Source organism: Saccostrea cucullata, unplaced genomic scaffold (genome assembly GCF_032062105.1).
Source record: "Saccostrea cucullata isolate Sc308-1 unplaced genomic scaffold, CSIRO_AGI_Scuc_v1 ctg112, whole genome shotgun sequence".
NCBI classification, from domain to species: Eukaryota; Metazoa; Mollusca; class Bivalvia; order Ostreida; family Ostreidae; genus Saccostrea; species Saccostrea cuccullata.
This window is the reverse complement of record NW_026939726.1, coordinates 539,073-558,227: the sequence shown is the minus strand read 5'-3', so window position 1 is coordinate 558,227 and position 19,155 is coordinate 539,073. Positions and strand designations below refer to the sequence as shown.

The 19,155-nt window shown below is 32.6% G+C and overlaps 1 protein-coding gene across 1 annotated transcript; it reads right to left on the bottom strand.

Annotated features, from left to right (window-relative positions):
• Nucleotides 1–3,450: 3,450 nt before the first annotated feature.
• Nucleotides 3,451–17,289, bottom strand: LOC134253785 (uncharacterized). The gene is made up of 9 exons (XM_062736373.1): nucleotides 17,128–17,289; nucleotides 16,478–16,544; nucleotides 14,940–14,999; nucleotides 10,495–10,557; nucleotides 8,131–8,205; nucleotides 7,895–7,942; nucleotides 7,339–7,392; nucleotides 6,072–6,155; nucleotides 3,451–3,672 (listed from the first exon to the last, which is right to left on the bottom strand). Exons 3-9 carry the CDS (start codon nucleotides 14,982–14,984, stop codon nucleotides 3,604–3,606), a joined length of 438 nt encoding a protein of 145 aa, XP_062592357.1. The 5' UTR covers nucleotides 14,985–14,999; nucleotides 16,478–16,544; nucleotides 17,128–17,289; the 3' UTR covers nucleotides 3,451–3,603.
• Between the last annotated feature and the right edge of the window lie 1,866 nt (nucleotides 17,290–19,155).

Below are 19,155 nucleotides of genomic sequence, written 5' to 3'. Positions count from 1 at the left end.
GAAAACTTTTTTCTATAAAACTATAAAGCCTGAGAGCTTCTCCGCTTTCCGTCTTGGTCTCCAACCATATACCACCCCCCTTCCTTGTTCAAGATTCCCATATCTGCCACTGATATGTGCCCATGCATGCTTACTAAGGCATATTCAATTGATTTAGGTGAGCGACTGGTAGATTTTTGTAATAGAATTCTGGCCCTGGAATGATTAAAAAAAATTACTAGCTCCAGTGACGTAGCATCTTTTTTTGAAAGAGGAGGTCAGCCAGAAAAAAAAATCATTTACCCAAAAAACTTGACAAGCCAGGGGGAAAAAAAAGTCCAAGCCCGAAAATCCTATTTCGGGGAGAGGGGTCCAACTTCAATCAGTCCCATTTTTTCCCAGATATATTACATTATCCTTAGTGGACTATACTTCAACAAGAAGTGGGGGTGGGGGCTGTACAGTTTCAATGAACATTACATTTTCTATAGTAAAGTTATGTCTGGGGAAAAGAGGGGGGGTTGGTTGATATTATGTGCCTGTAATTTGTCCTAATCAATCAGGACCCCTCCCCCTTCTTACCAGTCATTAACACACGGTCGTCAACATTCATTATATACTAGATATACAGCTTTGAGATAATGTAAATGTATTTTAACATCAGGTAATGAACTTTTGGAATCAACATGATAAAGAGTTAACACAATATAAAGATATTTTTAAATCACATAAGAAAGAGTTGTCATAACGTAATTATATATCCACATCACGGAATGGAGTTTTAACATAATGTAATAAAGTATTGATATAATATAAAGATATGTTCACATTATGTTATACACTTTTTACACCACGTAATAAAGCACTGACATAAAGGTAAGATGTGTTCACCTCACATCATGATGCCCTCGCCGTAAAATAAAGATAAATCCATATAACGTAATAATGCTTTGATATAATAGAAATATACACTCTCAAAAAGGAATGGGGTTTTGACTTCATGTAATGATAAGTTTAATTATAAAACACAATTTACTTGACGTAATGCAATTTTGACCTCACATATTAAAGAAATGAAATGATGTAAAGAAACATTCATTTCACGTAATAAAGTTTTAACACAATGTAAACACATTATCACTTCACATAATGAATTTTTTACTTCAAGTTATGAAGTGCTGACATAATGAAAGGATGTATTTACTTCATGTAATGCAGCATTGACATGATGTTAAGATATATTTACATCATCTCATAAAAAATGGACATAACGTAAAGATATGTTCACATCACGTAATTATAAATTGACATAATAAATGCATAGTTGTATGTTATAAGGCAGTGATGGCGTTCCATATTTTTGGTTTTAAACTTTTATAATTTATATAATTTGTTTTAAAAACAAAGGCCTTTGGGATATCACATGACTGTTGATCACGTAACTGTTTAATATTCATATTTTTCTGAAATGTTTCATATAATTTTATCAGGCCTATTTAAATAAAACATCGCATGCTTGTGTACCCGAAATGTGCTTGGGAAAAAAGTCAGTATTACTTCAATACTTGGGTACAACATATTTCGTAAGAAGTTCAACTTACCGACAAATTTGATGTGGTTTTCCTCACAATGTCAAATCAATCCTCATCAGAGGCGTGGTCACAAACTTAAAAGTGGGGGGGGGGGGGCTCAACTCCAGAAATTCTTTGACAAGCAAAACAAAAAAAAAACAAAAACCGATTTTCCCCAAACTGGAAAATCCTATTTCGTGGAAAGGGGGGGGGGGGGGGGGGTTAGTGGCCAACTTTTTCAAAGGCACGTTACTTTCAATTTTAATTTTTTCCCCACAATTCTTCGATATCACTATACTATGGTGAAAAAGTAGGGGGGGGGGGACTATCCCTTCAATGAACAAAGGTAATGTTGGGGAAAAAAGTGGGGGGGGGGGCAGGTCTTGACGATTTAATTACTATATTACATTACTATATTATACAACTATTACTTCAAGAGAAATGCTTACTCAGTTGTTGAACATAAAAAAATCCCATAAAATGAGGTTAAATATTATTTCAAAATAGCTGTGATTTTGTTCTTCATTAAAAAGTGGGGGGGGGGGCACAGACATACTCTTGCCCCCCCCCCCCAGATCTGAAAGTGGGGGGGGGGGGGGCTAGTGCCCCCGCTGCCCCCCTGTGACTACGCCTATGCTCATCCATCGCCCACGCCAGACTTGACGTCATTTTCCATTACTGATTAAAGTTCTGTGCACGGTGCACTGTGATATACTCTGGGTTTTTTTAATAATCTACCTGCGTTTTCATAACCTAGGCTACCTCAACGTCTCAAGCCACCGCCCGGAGTCCGCATACAGCTCTCTCCAGAATGGGAGAGGATCGTACATTTTGGCCGTGGTTTGCGACGATGAGGCTTCCTGTGTTTTCCAGAAACATTACTATCAGTGATGTAGCATCCCTTTTGAAAGGGGGGGGGGCTTGACAATCCCCCCCAAAAAACCCAAACAAACCAAATTTAAAAAAACAATAATAATATTTTGCAAAGATTAAAATATTTTCAATTTCAATAGCATTAATCTAGCAAAATACAAGGTTGACAAATACATCACCTTACTTCAGAGTCCAGGTTAATGAAACTTAGCTTAATAAATAAACACAAATACATGTAATATTGCAATGGGTTTATTTACATTCATTAACAATTTTTGAAAAAAATAATGAAAATACAATAATAATTCAATTTCATAATGTTTTACCAAACTAGTGACATTTTTTACAATTCAAAAAATAGAACTAAAAATTTTCACCCATGCATCAACAACAATAAATACCAAAATAATAACAATATTTCATTGAAATAAATTATTATAAAAGTATATCTATTTATAAAAAAATTTAAATATACACTGTATCTCCAAAAGCCATTTCAAACAGTATCTCTAGGTGACAATAGCACCATCTCCTAGAAAAAATGTTCCCAAGCCAACATATTTGAAATAACTCCCATTCTGGCATCACCAATTTTGCAAAGTTTGGCAAACCTAGATTCCTCAACCTCAATCTTGGCTTGTCTGTGTTACAAAGCATTTCTGTTTTCCTAGCTTATCTACAGTGTCTATCCCTAGATGCATCATCTATGCAAGTTTGGTGAAGGTAGGGCTTATTGTAACTGTTATTTGGGAATGGACCTGCTCCAAAACTTTAACATGGTCACTCATCTGGAAAATGTAGGTCAGATCCAGCATCTGAAGCAAGTCTGGTAGTGCCCATCCCTACATGCATCATCCATGCAAGTTTGGTCTGGGTAGGGGTTATAATTAAATGGGTTTGGACTCCAAATACTTAAACTGGTCACTCATATGGAAAATGTAAGTCAGATCCATTAAATGGAAGCAAGTCTGGTAGTGTCCATCCCTAGATGCATCATCCATGCAAGTTTGGCTGGGTCGGTCTTATATTTACTTGGGAATGGACGTGTTCCTAAAACTTTAAACTGGGACGCTGACGCTGAGCCTGGGATATAGCATAAGTTAATCTCGACCTCGTCGATACTTTATAAAATATATAATTGTTTTCTTGAAAAAAGTACTATACATATATAAACTTTAAATTAATCCCTAGAACACCCGAAGCATGCTCGGAAGCAGGATGCAATTCCTCTGAAAAAGTTGCGCTTCGGCTGAAATGGGATTTTATAATGGGATTTTATAATACAATAAAGCTCATATATCATTGAAGGAGTTACGATATCATTTTAAGATTTCAATTAAATTTATTGATTAAAATTTCAAATCCATTTTTTCTTAACCTATCACATTGAAAAGGGTTTCTTTTAAATATAAATCTCTTCTTTTAACAAGAGGCCCATTGGCCACGACGCTCACCTGAGTAACTTTGGCCATGCTGTGCTCAATCTAATTAATATAAGATGTTAGATCCGCTAGCATACTCGCTACCCTTAACATCTAACAACATCCCATAGAGGGTCACGTCAGAGATCAAATTTTATCAACCAAATCAAATCGTCGCCTGCAAAATCATCGTATATTTGTTGAAGCGAATAATTTTAGAGTGTTCCATTTCACCTCTGACATGACCCTTTGTGGGATGCTGCTACTTGTTAGTGTAAGGGGTATGTGAACGGGTCTAACATCTAATTTTAATGATATTGTGCTGTTTTTCACCAGATTTCACCCCTTGTTATACAAATTGTGGCCCTGACAACCCTAATCTGGGGTCATGATTTGAACAATTTAAAATCTACACTACCCGAGGATGCTTCCACATTACTTTCAGCTTATCTGTCCTAGTTGTCGCTGAGTAGAAGATTTTTTCTATATATTTAAATGGAAAACTTGAATTCCCTTTTGTGGCCCAGCCCTACCATCGGAGGGGGGGGGATGATTTGAACAATTTAAAATCTACACTACCCCAGGATGCTTCCTCATAAGTTTTAGCTTTCCAGGCCTAGTGGTCCTTGAGTAGAAGTTTTTACAGATTTTTAAAAAATATTTTTAAGGGACTCCGAACCTCCGCCAGGAAGGACAACTCTTTAATTTATAAATTAATTCAAAAATTCTCAAAATGAAGCTTGAAAATTTAATCTTTTCATGCAACAATTTTCATTTTATACCTCTCAACGTGCTTCAAGGTTCTTTGAAGTTCTCAGAAAGGTCTAATTAAAAGTCGAAATTTTTACCCCTTGAAAGCATTTTAAAATTACATATATCATGAAATTGATGTTCATTTTAATCTTACCATAGATACCAATGTTTATTAACATGATATGAAATTAGAAGTGATTTATGGAGCTTTGCAATGACAGGAAAATCTTTTTACACTTTGTTTTGCATAATGATCGAAGTAAATAAAAGAAATTAAAGTACATTATATGTATAAAAAATGTGGATTTTCTTCAAAAGCCTGGATACCTATGATTTTTTATTCTTAAAATGTGTTAATTGATCAGATTTGAATTGGAAAATGCATAGAAGGTGTTTTTATTCGCAATTCCTGAAAATATATTTGATATTTACTAATTTGCTCTATATAATATGATTAACTGGAAAGATGAAGTTTTAAGAATTATTATGGGTAAAAACACTTTACTTTGAAAATTCAGAGACATTTTTGTGAGCATTTTCAATTAGTCAACACTTGATTTTCAGAACCTGAGGATCGGAGTACCTGAAATGTAAAACTTGAATTCCCTTTTGTGGCCAAGCCCTACCATCGGGGTTATAGTTTGAATAATTAAGAATCTATATAATCTATACTACCTATAAATTGATTTCAAATAAGTGTCAGCTTTTCTGGCCGAGTGGTTGTGAGTAGAAGATTTTTAAAGAAATTCCTATACATACATATATATATTTCAATGTAAAATTTTGATTCACTATTGTGGCCCACTCTACCCACAAGTGTCATGATTAAAATAAATTTAGAATGTACACTTACCCCAGGATGCTTCCACATAAGTTTCAGCTTTTCTGGCCAAGCGGTTCTTGAAAATAAGATTTTTAAAGATTTTTCCGACATAATTCATATTAAATTTGGATTCCCTTTTGTGGCTCCGCCCTACCCCCTGGGGTATTGATATAAAAAATTAAGAATTTTCACTAACCAAGAATGCTTCCACATAAGTTTCAGCTGGCCAAGCAGTTCATGAGAATAAATTTTTTAAAGATTTTTCCAATACCTATATAATTCATTGTAAAGAATGATTTAGAATCTACACTACCCCCATCGTCGGATACCCATCGTAATCTCGTCTTTTACTCCGACGAGATCACCCGTGTGTATCCGACGATACACTACCTAAGGATGCCTCCACATAAGTTTCAGCTTTTCTGGCACAGTGGTTCTTGAGAAAAAGATTTTTTTCTTTTTTTTTTTAAATTTAAACTCCGCTTTACCCATAGATGCTTTGTACCAAGTTTGGTTAAAATTTACCCAGTCGTTCTTGTGAAGGAGTTGAAAATGTGAAAAGTTTACGGACAAATAGACGAACAGAAGGATGGACAAAGGGTGATCAGGACTTGACCTCCAAATTTATGAAATTTGTTCCCGTTTTCTTACCTTACGTGCACGGCAGCCCCCCTCTGACACTAGCACGGCGGCAGAAAAGGCACTTTGAATTGCCGTTAGAGAGAGTCTCCTAGCCTACATGAAATATAAAGTGAATGTCTTGTAAAGATTCTAAATATAAATTCATTAAGGTAGGATTCTTCCCACACAAAACTGTATTTCTTGTATTTAAAAATTAATGAAATTTTCACAGAATCAAGAAGACAATATTATGAAGTGATGGTATGAGTTAGATTTGTTTTGGCCGTTTTATATTAGAGTCAAGGTCAGGTCAAAATCATTACCTTTTCCCTGGTCATTAAGAATAAAAATAAATACATCCAATCATTAAATAGGGTCTTCTATTTCAAAAGATAAAATGTTCTTCTTTTTTCATAAAAAGATTTTACCATACAGGGTCTTTAAGACTATATTACCAAATTGACACAAATAGTTTAACAAAAATGGATTTTGGGTAATTCGAATTTCTTCAATTTTTCTTATATTTTTAGGATATTTAAGTTATTTTTATATGAGCCCTATCTTTAAATTTTTCTTATTTTCACATATTGTAAAGAAGTCTTATAGACATACAAAATGATACAAAAAAAAAAAAAGTTTTGACCGTTTAGCAAGAGAGTAAAACACTTTCTATGGATTGTTGGCTCATACCCGTTATCTGTACTTAGATTGGAAGCTTTTAAAAGCTAAAATAATTGTAGTTTTTTTGAAATTCATATTTATTTGATGTATTTTAAAACTTAAGTTCCTTCTTATTAATTTAGCTAACATTTGAAAATAATCCTCTAGTCTTTGATTGTGTAAAACTTATAACAAAATTCGTAGTTCTATAATAATTTTAGAGGCAGAAAAGAAGATACTTATTTTCATACGCCAACATTCCGCAAAAATTGTAGTCCCTGATAGTTTCGAACACAATTTCCCATTTCTATTTAAAGTTGTACAATTGTGATGAGTAAAGAAAAATATGGTATTTCACCTAAATATGTAAGACATATTTTCATACGCCAACATTCCGCAAAAATTGTAGTCCCTAATAGTTTCGAACACAATTTCCCATTTCTATTTAAAGTTGTACAATTGTGATGAGTAAAGGAAAATATGGTCTTTCACCTAAATATGTACATTAATATACATTAATATTTAATCTACATGTACTCAGAAACCAGAGAATACCCATGGTTTACACAAAATCCCACAAAATACGCAAAAACTTTGTGTATAAATACTTTATACTGAAAACGTAAAAATACATTACCTCCATCTCAATGCTCTCTCTAGATATGCCAGTTTTGGAGGGAATGGGTGAGGTCTAAAGGATAAAACAACCACATAAGTTCAGTAGAGCATGATTATAAGAGTTATATCATCAGAGGCTTCTGGTAAATAGGTATGATCACAGGCACTTGGTGTTACATATTTTTCTTATAAAAAAAAAAACAATTGGCAAACCTCGGATGATTCCGTCACCTTCATCAACTCATTAGATATCTTTCTTATTCAAAAAAAATATATTAACTGGGTATAAACAATCTGAAAACCTCAGACGATTCCGCCACCACCATCAACCCATTATATGAGGAACGAAGCGGCCGAGGTGTGCCAAACGTCGGTATTCTCAGATTTGTTTTAGACAGGAAAAATGTGTAACGTCAAGTGTCTATGGGTATGATATACCCGGGTTTTTAAAAGAATACTCAAATCATCGAATACATTAAAAAATCTTTTGACGGAACATCTATTCTATCTTTTGGTAAACATATAGAAAAATCACAAAGTGTTTCATGTAATTGTTAATGCGCAAGTGAGATTACCTTTTCCAGTTCCTCAGAAATAGTAGGCATAATACCAGCAATGGACGACTAGTGTAAACATAAAACAATATTTTCAATAGATATTCAAGTCACATAGGAACATGTAGATATCGAAATGTATGTTACTGTCATTTTGCATCTATAAATAAGTTTTATCCTCAATGTAAACTTTTTTTATTACTTTACTCTAGCAATAGTATGCTTATTTACTAGTTGTACAGAAAATAAGATCTAACCGGTCTAAATCTCTCGTAACTGCTTTCCACAGGCGCATGTACAAGGTGCATCATTATCATGGTGGAACTGGTGGTCTAGGAGTAGAGAAAAGTCAAAACAAGATGTGTTTGTGAAACACTGATGCCTCCGTATGTCAACATATCGAAGATTAACTTTTCTTAAATGCAAATCAAATACGTTGGTACCCAAAGTAAGGTCTTCTCACAAGAAATACAATTGTGAAATTTGAAAGCCCTAGCCCTATCATCAACAGTTACTACTAATAAAAGCTATGGAGATGAAGTTTAGAACATTTTGGTGCAAGTGGGTCTAATTCTTTGTGGTCTGTTACAACGCACTTTGAAAAATTACGCACTTTGAAATTTTTTTTTCAAAGTTAGCATATATTCAAATGTTATGATAAAAATAAAACTTGTTCATAACTCCAAGTTCAAGGTCAAAGGGTCAAAGTTCTTGGTATCAAATGAAAGGTCTTGTCACATTAATAACAAGATTTTTCCCTAACCCTTCAAAGGATTGAAAATTTTTCTCTCTTAAATGCTTTACTGTACTTAATTTTCCAGTTTGCTTGCGAATTATATATGTGAAACTTTAATTTTATTGAAAGGTTAAAGTTTATTTTTCAAGTAAATAAACCTCCAAGGTCAAAGGCGTTGATACCCAATAATAGGTCTTGTTACAAAAATACATGAGTGACACATGAAAGTCATAGTATCTGCCATTCAAAAATTAAATCCCACAAAAGTGTTTTTGGTGTGAAAGATATACATAATATATGTAAGGTCAAAAAAATTTGGTTGTACCCAAAGAAAGGTCTTTTCACAAGGAATATACATGTAAAATATGAAAGTCTACTCCACTAAATCAAAAGTTATGTACAATGTATAAGACAAAACACAGTTGGAATGAGGACACGACAAAAACTTCTCCTTCTCAATGAGGTTAAATTACATGTAAATTAAAAAAAAAGTTTTTCGAGATATATTCATTACAAAATCATGTGTGTATTATAAAATCCAATGCTAGAATTTTATTAGTTTCAAATGATTTTTTTTTCAAAGTGCGTTAAAGTACAGGGTCAAAAGGACAAAATTGTTGATATCTAAAGAAAGGTCTTGTCACAGGGAATACACCCGTAAAATATGAAAACCCTAATAGTAACGGTTCAAATGTCATAAGTTATGGCAAAATTTAATGTACTTTGAAAGTCAAATATTTTATTTTATTTAAAAGTGCATGTCACAGTGAATACACGTGCGGAGTATCAAATCGACAAAGCCCTATCAACAACTATTAATAAAAGCTATAAGGATGAAGTTTAGAACATTTTGGTACAAGTGGGTCTAATTCTAACCCTCCTGGGGGGTTGAGGGGTGATTAGATCAAAATTGAATCTACACTACCTGAGGATGCTTCCATATCAATATGTCATTGACTAAACAGCTTTGTTGTTAAGAAGAAGATTTTTATGTAAAACATTCTCCCCACCCTACCGCCAGGGGCCATGATTTGAATAACATTGAATCTACAAATACCAGAGTATACTTTCGTATCAATTCGTCTGATCACAACTTTGATCGTCCATTGTGGCCTCGCCCTACCCCCGGGGGTCATGATTTGAACAAACTTGAATCTACACTATCTGAGAATGCTTCCACATTAGTTTCATCTTTCCTGCCACAGTGGTTCTTGAGAAGATTTTTGAAACATAACACCAAATTTTTACTATTATCTCTCCGTGGAAGAAGGCGTGGCTCTTCATTTGAACAAACTTGAATCTCCTTTACCCAAGGATGCTTTGAGGCAAGTTTGGTTGAAATTGACCCAGATGTTCTTGAGAAGAAGTGGAAAATGTGAAAAGTTTACAGGCAGACGTCAAACAAAATTTGATCACAGGTAGTTGTGGACAGGACCCCCCACCTCGATATTTAACCATAGGGCTAATTGAACTTTTTTTCACAAATTATATATATATTACACTTATTCATCGTGTGTACAATACAAAAAAATCGTAAAACCCCCAAAATAATCGTGCCCCATAAAAAATAACGCTCTATACATTATGAGAGAGATTCTCTTATAAAGTACATGTATAGTGGGGTATTTTTTGTGGAGCGATTATTTTGGGGTTTTACGATTTTTTCGTATTGTACACATAATGAATAAGTGTAATATATATAATCTGACATGTCCAATAAGTCCTGGGGTTGAATATCGGGGGAGGGGGGGGGGGGGTCTTGTGTATTTGATCAGAAAGCTCACTTGAGCTTAAATGCTATGGAATAAATTCAATAAATTATGTGTATAGTACATATAGGAACTCTGTGTGCCGATATTGCCGATATATACAAGTATACACCTACCAGCTCCCTTCTTTGTAAAACGTGAGTGGCAGTGGGTTCCTGTTCAATATCATCCTCTTCCTCCTGGAGTGCAAAGTATATCAAAGGAATATACATGTATATATAAAAGAGGCACATTTTGAAATGTAAAAGGGTAAAGTATGATTTCAGATGGATTTAACAAATTACTCCAATTAAGGTTTATGATTTTTTTTTTGCCGGTCAGATATTTTTTTTATATAAAAAATCTTAGAATAATATTCCCGAGAAAAAAATATCAATAAAAAGTTAAAAACATGTCTCTGTTTTCTAATAAGTTCTCTGGTAAATGAGACCCTAAATATATTTTGTACAAACTGAAAAGAGTTACATGTGTGAATGAAAAATATTCAAATCGATTTCAACTGAATTCCAAATATTCCTGAATTTATATATATATATATATATATATATATATATATATATATATATATATATATATATATATATATATATATATATATATATATATATATATATATATATATAAGGAATTATTTTAATGGGAACGCATATTTGTAAAACCTAGCACAGCAAACAAGTATAGTAATTTTGAACTGAAACAGCATATACATGCACTTTGTCATTTTCTAACAAATAGATACTTTATTTCTATTTTGATACCAAAAGTGGAATATTATACATTTGTGGTAAAGTGTAAATATTTAATTTTTTTTATATATATGCATATTATTATTATTGTCTATTAAATAATTTTGATATTATTATTTCCAGGAATTTATTTAATTAACTTATTTATATTTCAGCAGTTAATTATCTATTTATATATTATACTTGTAAAATTTAGAAATTAATTAAGAATTGTTAGATATAAGTTTTCACTTACTTTAGCTATAAACTTTGAGAGGTCAGTGACCTAGTAACAATTTTCATTGGTCAAGATTTTGGAGGGAAATCTCTTTGTGGGTAGATATTTTTGGGTAGAACATACCAGTCTTTGTGTCCAAGAGGACAGTGTGTATTTTTTGGTGATTCCCTGAGTTTACTATTTTGGGTGTTCAGTTGTATGTTCACTTCATCTACATTTTCATCAAGGGTGTATTTCAAGGATCTCAGGTCTGTTGTTATATCATTTTGTATGATTGTGATTTTGATTTTGTATGACAGTGAGTGAAAAAGGTGTTAAAATTTAAAGTTTCTAAATGAGATTATTTTACCTGACATTTCACTCTAATTTCATTGAAAATTCTATATATGTGGAATATTGAATAAATAAGTGTAATTTAAAATTAGTTTTATAAATAATTTGTGTAATTGTAATATTATTTATCGTAAAAATTAGGAATTTTAGCTTTTATTTCATATAATTTAAATAATCCTTTCTAATTAAAGCATAGGTTTTTTCATTAATCAGTTATCATTATTAAAGATTTTTATATCAGCTAAGGGAGATTACTCATTTTTATGCATTCTTTATAGGACTGAAAACAGCTACATGTATTAGCTACTAGTACAGTATGTAAAAAACATCCAGACCTTTTGACCATATTGAAGGTAATTTATGTGTTTTATGTTTGTGTTGTTCTATTATATGTATGTGTTGACAGAACTTTATTTTGAGTATTTGTCTTGCATGTTTATATTTTGTGTTGAATTGAATTTCATTTGTATTCAGTCCAATGCATGAAACTGTATTTCTGTAAATGTTCAGTAAGATTATTTGATTCTGAATTATTTAAAATCAGATAATGATTATGATAAATTATTATGATTTTCTTTTATTTTAAATTGCTAAATTGTTAAAGGAATTATTTTTATGATGAATTGATCTGTGATAAAGAAGTGGTAATTATTTTTATATAGATTTAATACAAAAGAATATGAACTATAAAGTATGAATTTATTATAATGATAACAAATACTGTATTGCAGTTGAATGTATATTTTTATCTTGTCTAATAATTGTTATTGTTATTACAGGGTCTACTTATACTTGTACTATTAATAAAATCATCCAAACCAGAAACGATGTTGTCATTCCAAGAACCCTATTACACATTTCTTTACGCATATTATTTTAATGCATAAAAAGGTGTATAAATTATATGCAAAGCTTCATAAATGCAAACGCCGCAAACCTAAAAAATTATGCCACTATTTTGTCAATCGATTATTCAGAATAGTCATATTCAACCCTTCCATATTAAGATTTCCATAAACATCATTTTAAACATTCCTTGAACAATCGTTGAAAAAGAGCAAGATGTGTTTGTGAAACACTGATGTCCCAGTATGCCCCCGTATGGCAGCTTATGGCGGGGTTGAATTTTCTCAAATGCATGTCGAACTCCAAAGGTCAAATAAGTCAAAAGATAAAAAGTGTTTGTACCTAAAGGAAGGTCTTATTACAATGAATATACCTGAGAAATATGAAAGCTCTAGTTCTAACTGTTCAAAAGTTGTCGTCAAGGTTAAAGTTTTTAAAAAGTGGGTCAAACTCTGAGATCAAGGTCAAGAGGTAAAAATATTTATACCCACTGAGAGGTCTTATCACAGTGAATACACATTTAAAGTATGAAAGCCCTATAGCCTCAGCTTTTTAAAAAGTTATTACCTTGTTGTTACCTTGGCCAACTTATGGCCAAGGTAAGAGTGTGGAATTTTTGGGGTAAAGGTAGGTCAAACTCCAGGTTTTTAATATAAGTATACCTGTAAAATATAAAAACCATAAATCCACTCACCTTAAAGTTATGAGCAAGGTTAAAGTTTTTGCGGACAAACAGACAGACGACCGGACAGAGCAAAAAACTATATATACTCCAGAATACAGGGCATCAAAACAACATGCGATTTCTGTCTATCTTCAGTAAGTATTGACACACCCAATTCACAAAAATTAGCTAAACCTAGTTTCACAATTGATAAACTAGGTTTATCGGTTTACAAACCGTAAACTATAGTTAACGAGTATAGTTTTCATCTGTAAAACTATATTTAACGGTTGTTAACTATAGTTTACGAATGATAATCTAAGTTTATCTGTCTGTAATAAGCTTTAACAATAGATTTTGTTGATAAACATAGATTCACGTTTGTAAACTTTAGTTAACGATCGTAAACTATAGTTAAGAGATGTTAATCATAGTTTCACAAATCGTGAAACTATATTTAGATCGTTAACTATAGTTTTTGTAAACTATGGTTTACAAATCGTGAATGTATTTATCAGATAATCTGTTTTGCAATCGCAAATGATTGTTTTCAAAACGGTTGTGAAACATAGATTATCGCGTTAACTATGCATTAAACATGTAAAATATAGATAAACGTTGTTAACTATAGTTTACAGTCCGTAAACTATAGTTTACAACCGATAAACCTAGTTTATCGACTGTGAAACAATGTTTAGCTCATTTTTGTGAATTTGGTGCATGTGCCATACATAACGATTCAAATTTCTGAAATGATTTCGATTTTTAGAAGGAGATGGGTGAACATGACGAGAGATAAGCCCATAGTTCGACAAACATGAAGGTGAAAAATAAAATCTCAATTTTATCAAAATTTTCCTCAATATTTCATCAAACATTAAAGTATACTTTATGGAAAACCTTTACAACTTGCAAAAAACTCACCAAGATTGAAATTATTTGCCTATGAAATATTATATATACTATAACACTATTTTTCGATATGAGTGGGTCTTCTTTCCATTTTTTTTGAAAGTTAATCCTCAAAGATTGCATAAAAACATACATATTTTCCAAAATTAGGGAGCAATGACCCACTATACCTTAAAAATATAATTTTATGACATAACTTTCGTATCTTTTCAAGAAATACTTGAAGTCCCTTAATTCAATGGTTCATATCACAAACATGATTTAAATGCCAAACCTCATCAGGACTTGTGTAGCGTAGTGATTATCGTGCTAGTCTCAATAGAGAATGCAACACATAACGATAAATTTTAACAAAATTTTTCCTCAAAACTTTTTGTTTTATATCATGATTTCATAAAAATCAATTATGGGAACTTTACTCTAAATACTAGATTCACAATTTGAATATGATTTTTATATATAATCTGAAGCTATTGGGCTTTCTGCACGCTAAATTCACCCATCTCCTTTAAATATATCTGTTCAAAATTTCTAAATTTGAAAAAATCAAACTGATTTGGTACATTGAAATTTAATACTTTAGTTCAAAACTCTTAATTTTCAAAATTCTAAGAATTTCAGATTTTTTTTTTAAATTTCTACCTTAAATATTCAAATTAAAAAAAATTTACCATTAATGATATTTGACTTAATAGTTTTGAGATTTTAATCTACCGTTTGTGCAAGAAAACACGAAAAACTGTTACCCTGCCTTTGAAAGCATTCGTATGTTGATAAATACATTAGTTGGTCTGTGTGAATTTATTTCAAATCAAAAACTTATAGATACATGTAAAGGATTACCTCAATCATGCCCAGGCATGGGATATTCTTGTTACCGAGATCCATTATATCCAAGATATCCTAAAAAAGAAATGGACAGAAATTTCAGTGGGATTCAAACTGGTGTTCATGTCTTTTAACCTAAAACAATCCCCCGGGGGGGGGGGGGGTCTAGTCAACTCTCAGGTGTGTTTAACCATCAGAAGACCAACAAATGACATAAAGACGGTGAAAGACCACATAGGCTCAATTGAGTCATTTTGACCCTGTGTCTTCAAAATGTTTTAGAAAACTGTCTTTTTATCTTCCAGTGAATTTTTGACCCCCCCCCCCCCCCCCCGGTCCCCGCTATTGTGATACCACCTTAATATTTATAACCAATCTTGAATGAGCATACATGCGTAGGGGTACTGAACATAACTGAGTCTTTTTTATTAAAACTTCAATTTTTACCACTTACCGGTATTATATAAAATACGATCATGTCTTCTTTATTATTGACAATATCTGAAGAAGCTTAATTGCATAATAAAGATCAATTTATATTGTAGCCTTGAAGTTCATGAAATTTTTCAAAAGTTAGAAAAAAACATGATATGTTTGTGAAACACTGATGCCCGGTATGGCAGCTTATGGAGAGGGCTGAATTCTCTCAAATGCATGTAAATTTCCACAGGTCAAGGTCAAAGTGTTGGTACCCAAAGGAAGGTCTTGTTACAAGGAATTAACCTGTGAAATATGAAAACCCTAGTTCTAGCCGAGTTAAAGTTTCTAAAAGTGGTTCAAACTCTTAGGTCAAGGTCAAAAAGTCAAAAATATTTATACCAAGTGAAAGGTCTTGTCAGAATAAATTCACATTTGAAGTATAAAAGCCCTAGCTCGAACTGGTCAAAAGTTATGACCAAGGTTAAAGTGTGTTATTTTTTGTAAAAGTAGGTCAAACTCCAAGGTCATATTTGGTGGTACTAAATGAAAGATGAAAGCCCATAGCCCCATCCACTCAATAGACCCTTTTCCTATGACGTATATTTTGTCTAGGAGTTATTTCCCTTAGCCGCCATATTGTAGGGCAACATTCCCAGATCCTTTCATTATTCAACCAAGTTCAATTTGTTATACTGGTTACTGAGGAAAAGATAATGCTATTTTTCTTATGAATGTACGTTTGTTAAAGCATCTATTAATTCATGATTATAAGATTGCGAATATTTTCCCCCATACATTTCTTGCATGCATGTTTAAAATTGGTTGCTTGTTCAAAGAGTAAATTCGCTTCTTTGCCCTACAAAATGGCGGCTAAGGGGAATAACTCCTAGACAAAATATGTCACAGGAAAAGGGTCTATAGTTATGGGCTAGGTTAATGTTGACAACAGACAGAGGAAAAACAAACAGACAGACAGGACAAAAACAATATACCACTGGGATCTTCCGATCCAACCACTGGGATCTTCCGATCCAAGGCATAAAAAGAAAGAAATTACAACAACAGTTTTGAACTGCTTTGTAGTTCTAAACTCAAAAAATATCAAGCATATACTAGAAATTATAAATCCTTACTAATGGACCTGTTGTTTTGGGTTTACAACTGTGGGGATTTCCAAAGAAATTCTCCTTCAGTAACAATCTGCAAGGTAATCGCAAAAAAAATTATAATGAATATCAAATCGCAAAACATCCGGGAAGTACAAATTCAGAGTCTTTAAAATATATCAGCAATGCAAATTTCGAAAGTTCAAATGGGAACAAGGGAAAGATTTTAACTGTAGACAAAAATATTTAATGCATTAATTAAAGCATTAAGTATTAGGGAAAAATAAAGTGACTAGCTAGTCCTCAGGCATTTAAAAATGAGGGGAATATACAATATATATTATGTTAATCTAAATAAATTGGCTGTGGTTCGACCGTTCGAATAGCACAATTGCCAACCCCCCACCCCCCTCCCCCTACCACCACCACCAACCCATCCCTTTCCCTTTTTCTGGTAGGTGACACTAGCTATTCAAAACAAGCGTGCTACGTATATACAGAATTCTTCATCTCAAGGCACTGCATTTATATTTAATTTCTTATTTTATTCAAGTCCCTTTGTAAATAATCACAGAACTTCATTATATTCTCTAAATGTAATAAAAATCAATTACATCATATTCAAATACATTGTATATGAAGATTTAAAGGAAATATATGCAAAAAGAAATACTCACCACTGTTATCAGCTGATAAGAGTGCCAATTGTGACGTCAAAGCATTATTCCTTAGCGACGTCATAGTATAGTCTTTCTTGGTGACGTCACGTGATTGAATGCACATGTAGGAACGACCATTCTAAATCCAGCATTTCTTCCATGCATTTTATCGGTTGTAATCATAATGTTGTCTAAAATAAATATATGAACTAGCACAATAAACACATTTATATGGATCAAAATTAATTAAATATTTCCCCCCACAAACAATTTGATCTACAAATGACTCGTGTAAAATTCGCTTCAACAAGAGGAAAACACGTCCCTCTTTCTTTTTGCTCAAAACTTTTTTGTTTTGTTTTTTTAATTTATTATTGTACTTATATAAGTATTGGCAATTTCAACAAAGGGGTCCCTCGGCTAGATATAGACATAATTTTTTGTGATATCATATAATGGTTATTTATAGGGAACACAATACATCTGTTTTACTATTAACATTCTGTCAATATATAAAAAACCTCACTCTATGCCTATGTACACGAAAATCAGTATAACTTGGGCACAGCCAAATATTTTGTGAGAAGTTCAACTTACCGACTTGGACTTTGAGGGTATTTTCCACACAATATCGTAGTTTGTAAACAAGGCCATATACACATTTTCTCCAGAGAACAAGATTTCTACAAAAGATCTCCTGCGCCAGACTCTTTTATAAAATAGGTTCTGTACCTAGCTCCAGTGGCTCCACGGGTAAAGAACAGAGTAGATTTAAAAGTATATTTTCGCAAAGCATTTTGATCACGATGAATTTCAATCAAGGGTACGTAAGCGATATATTTTTAAAATTTTCGCCCATTAAAACAAATAAAAAAATATTTATAATTAAAAGATCCGTGAACTTTGTTGCAGTAGCCCTTACTAACATGAGTTTGAAATATGGCAGTGAAGACGTCATTTTCCATTATGACGTCATATTTTGGAAGTTCAGAGAAGTGCACAGTGCACTAAAGCCTAAATTTTTCAAAACTAATCTTTTTTTTTGGGGGGGGGGGGGGGGGGCTGTCAAGGCTTTTCACTTTCAAGGTTAGTGGTGGTCGATGAAACTCAGGATAAGAAAAGAGTCAGCCGCATCGTTTTATACACCAGCGGCCCCCTTATCCACATTCTCAGGGGGATCAAAGGCTATAAATTTTATGTATATGTATTTCCATTTCAAACGTGTTTATAATAGAATAGAATAGAATAGAATAGAATAGAATTTATTACCAATCAGGGCCCATTAGGCATAAACATATAATATATGTATACCCTCTTTATTCCAGTACTATTCATATAATTGAAAAGTCAATACTACAGTATTTTGAATATTATCTAAGTAATTTGTAATTTTAAACTTTTCCAAGAAAAGAAATCGAATCATATATATAACACACTTAGCTGTATCAAAAAAGAAAACTAAGAAGACATTTACTTGGTTTTATAATGGTCTAATTTATGGATTGAAAAGATATTTTTAAATAACACAGTTCAAAACAAAACCTGGAAAAGGAGGCGGGTTTTTCTTTTCGATTTTATAAATTCACTCGATCCTCGTTTTATAAACGTTTCTCCTTTATCTCGAAAACCATCGCCATCAGATTAAAATGGACCGTCCAAATGTCAGTTTCTTTGTTGCATAGTTGCAGGACAGTCGACTATATAGTAAATAAAAAAAAAAAAATTTTTTTAAAGATACTCTACACCCCCTCCCCCACGTACACACGCTAATAACTCTCTTTAATGAAAAAGCAGCATATTTGAAGGAGAAGAAAAATATCTTAACCAAACTCATTGATCCTCTCTATTTAGAGAAAATGATGGTTGTGGTGCAGAGACATATAAAACCATATGTCGGAAAGGGGGGGGGGGTTAAACAGTATGACATCTTTTATTACATTTTGTTACTCCTTCTTCCATTCCTATGTCCCCTCGCCGTCGATTCGAAAACATAGAAATAAAAGTTTTTTTTAAATAATCCATGCTGCATAAAAATGTGTACAGTAT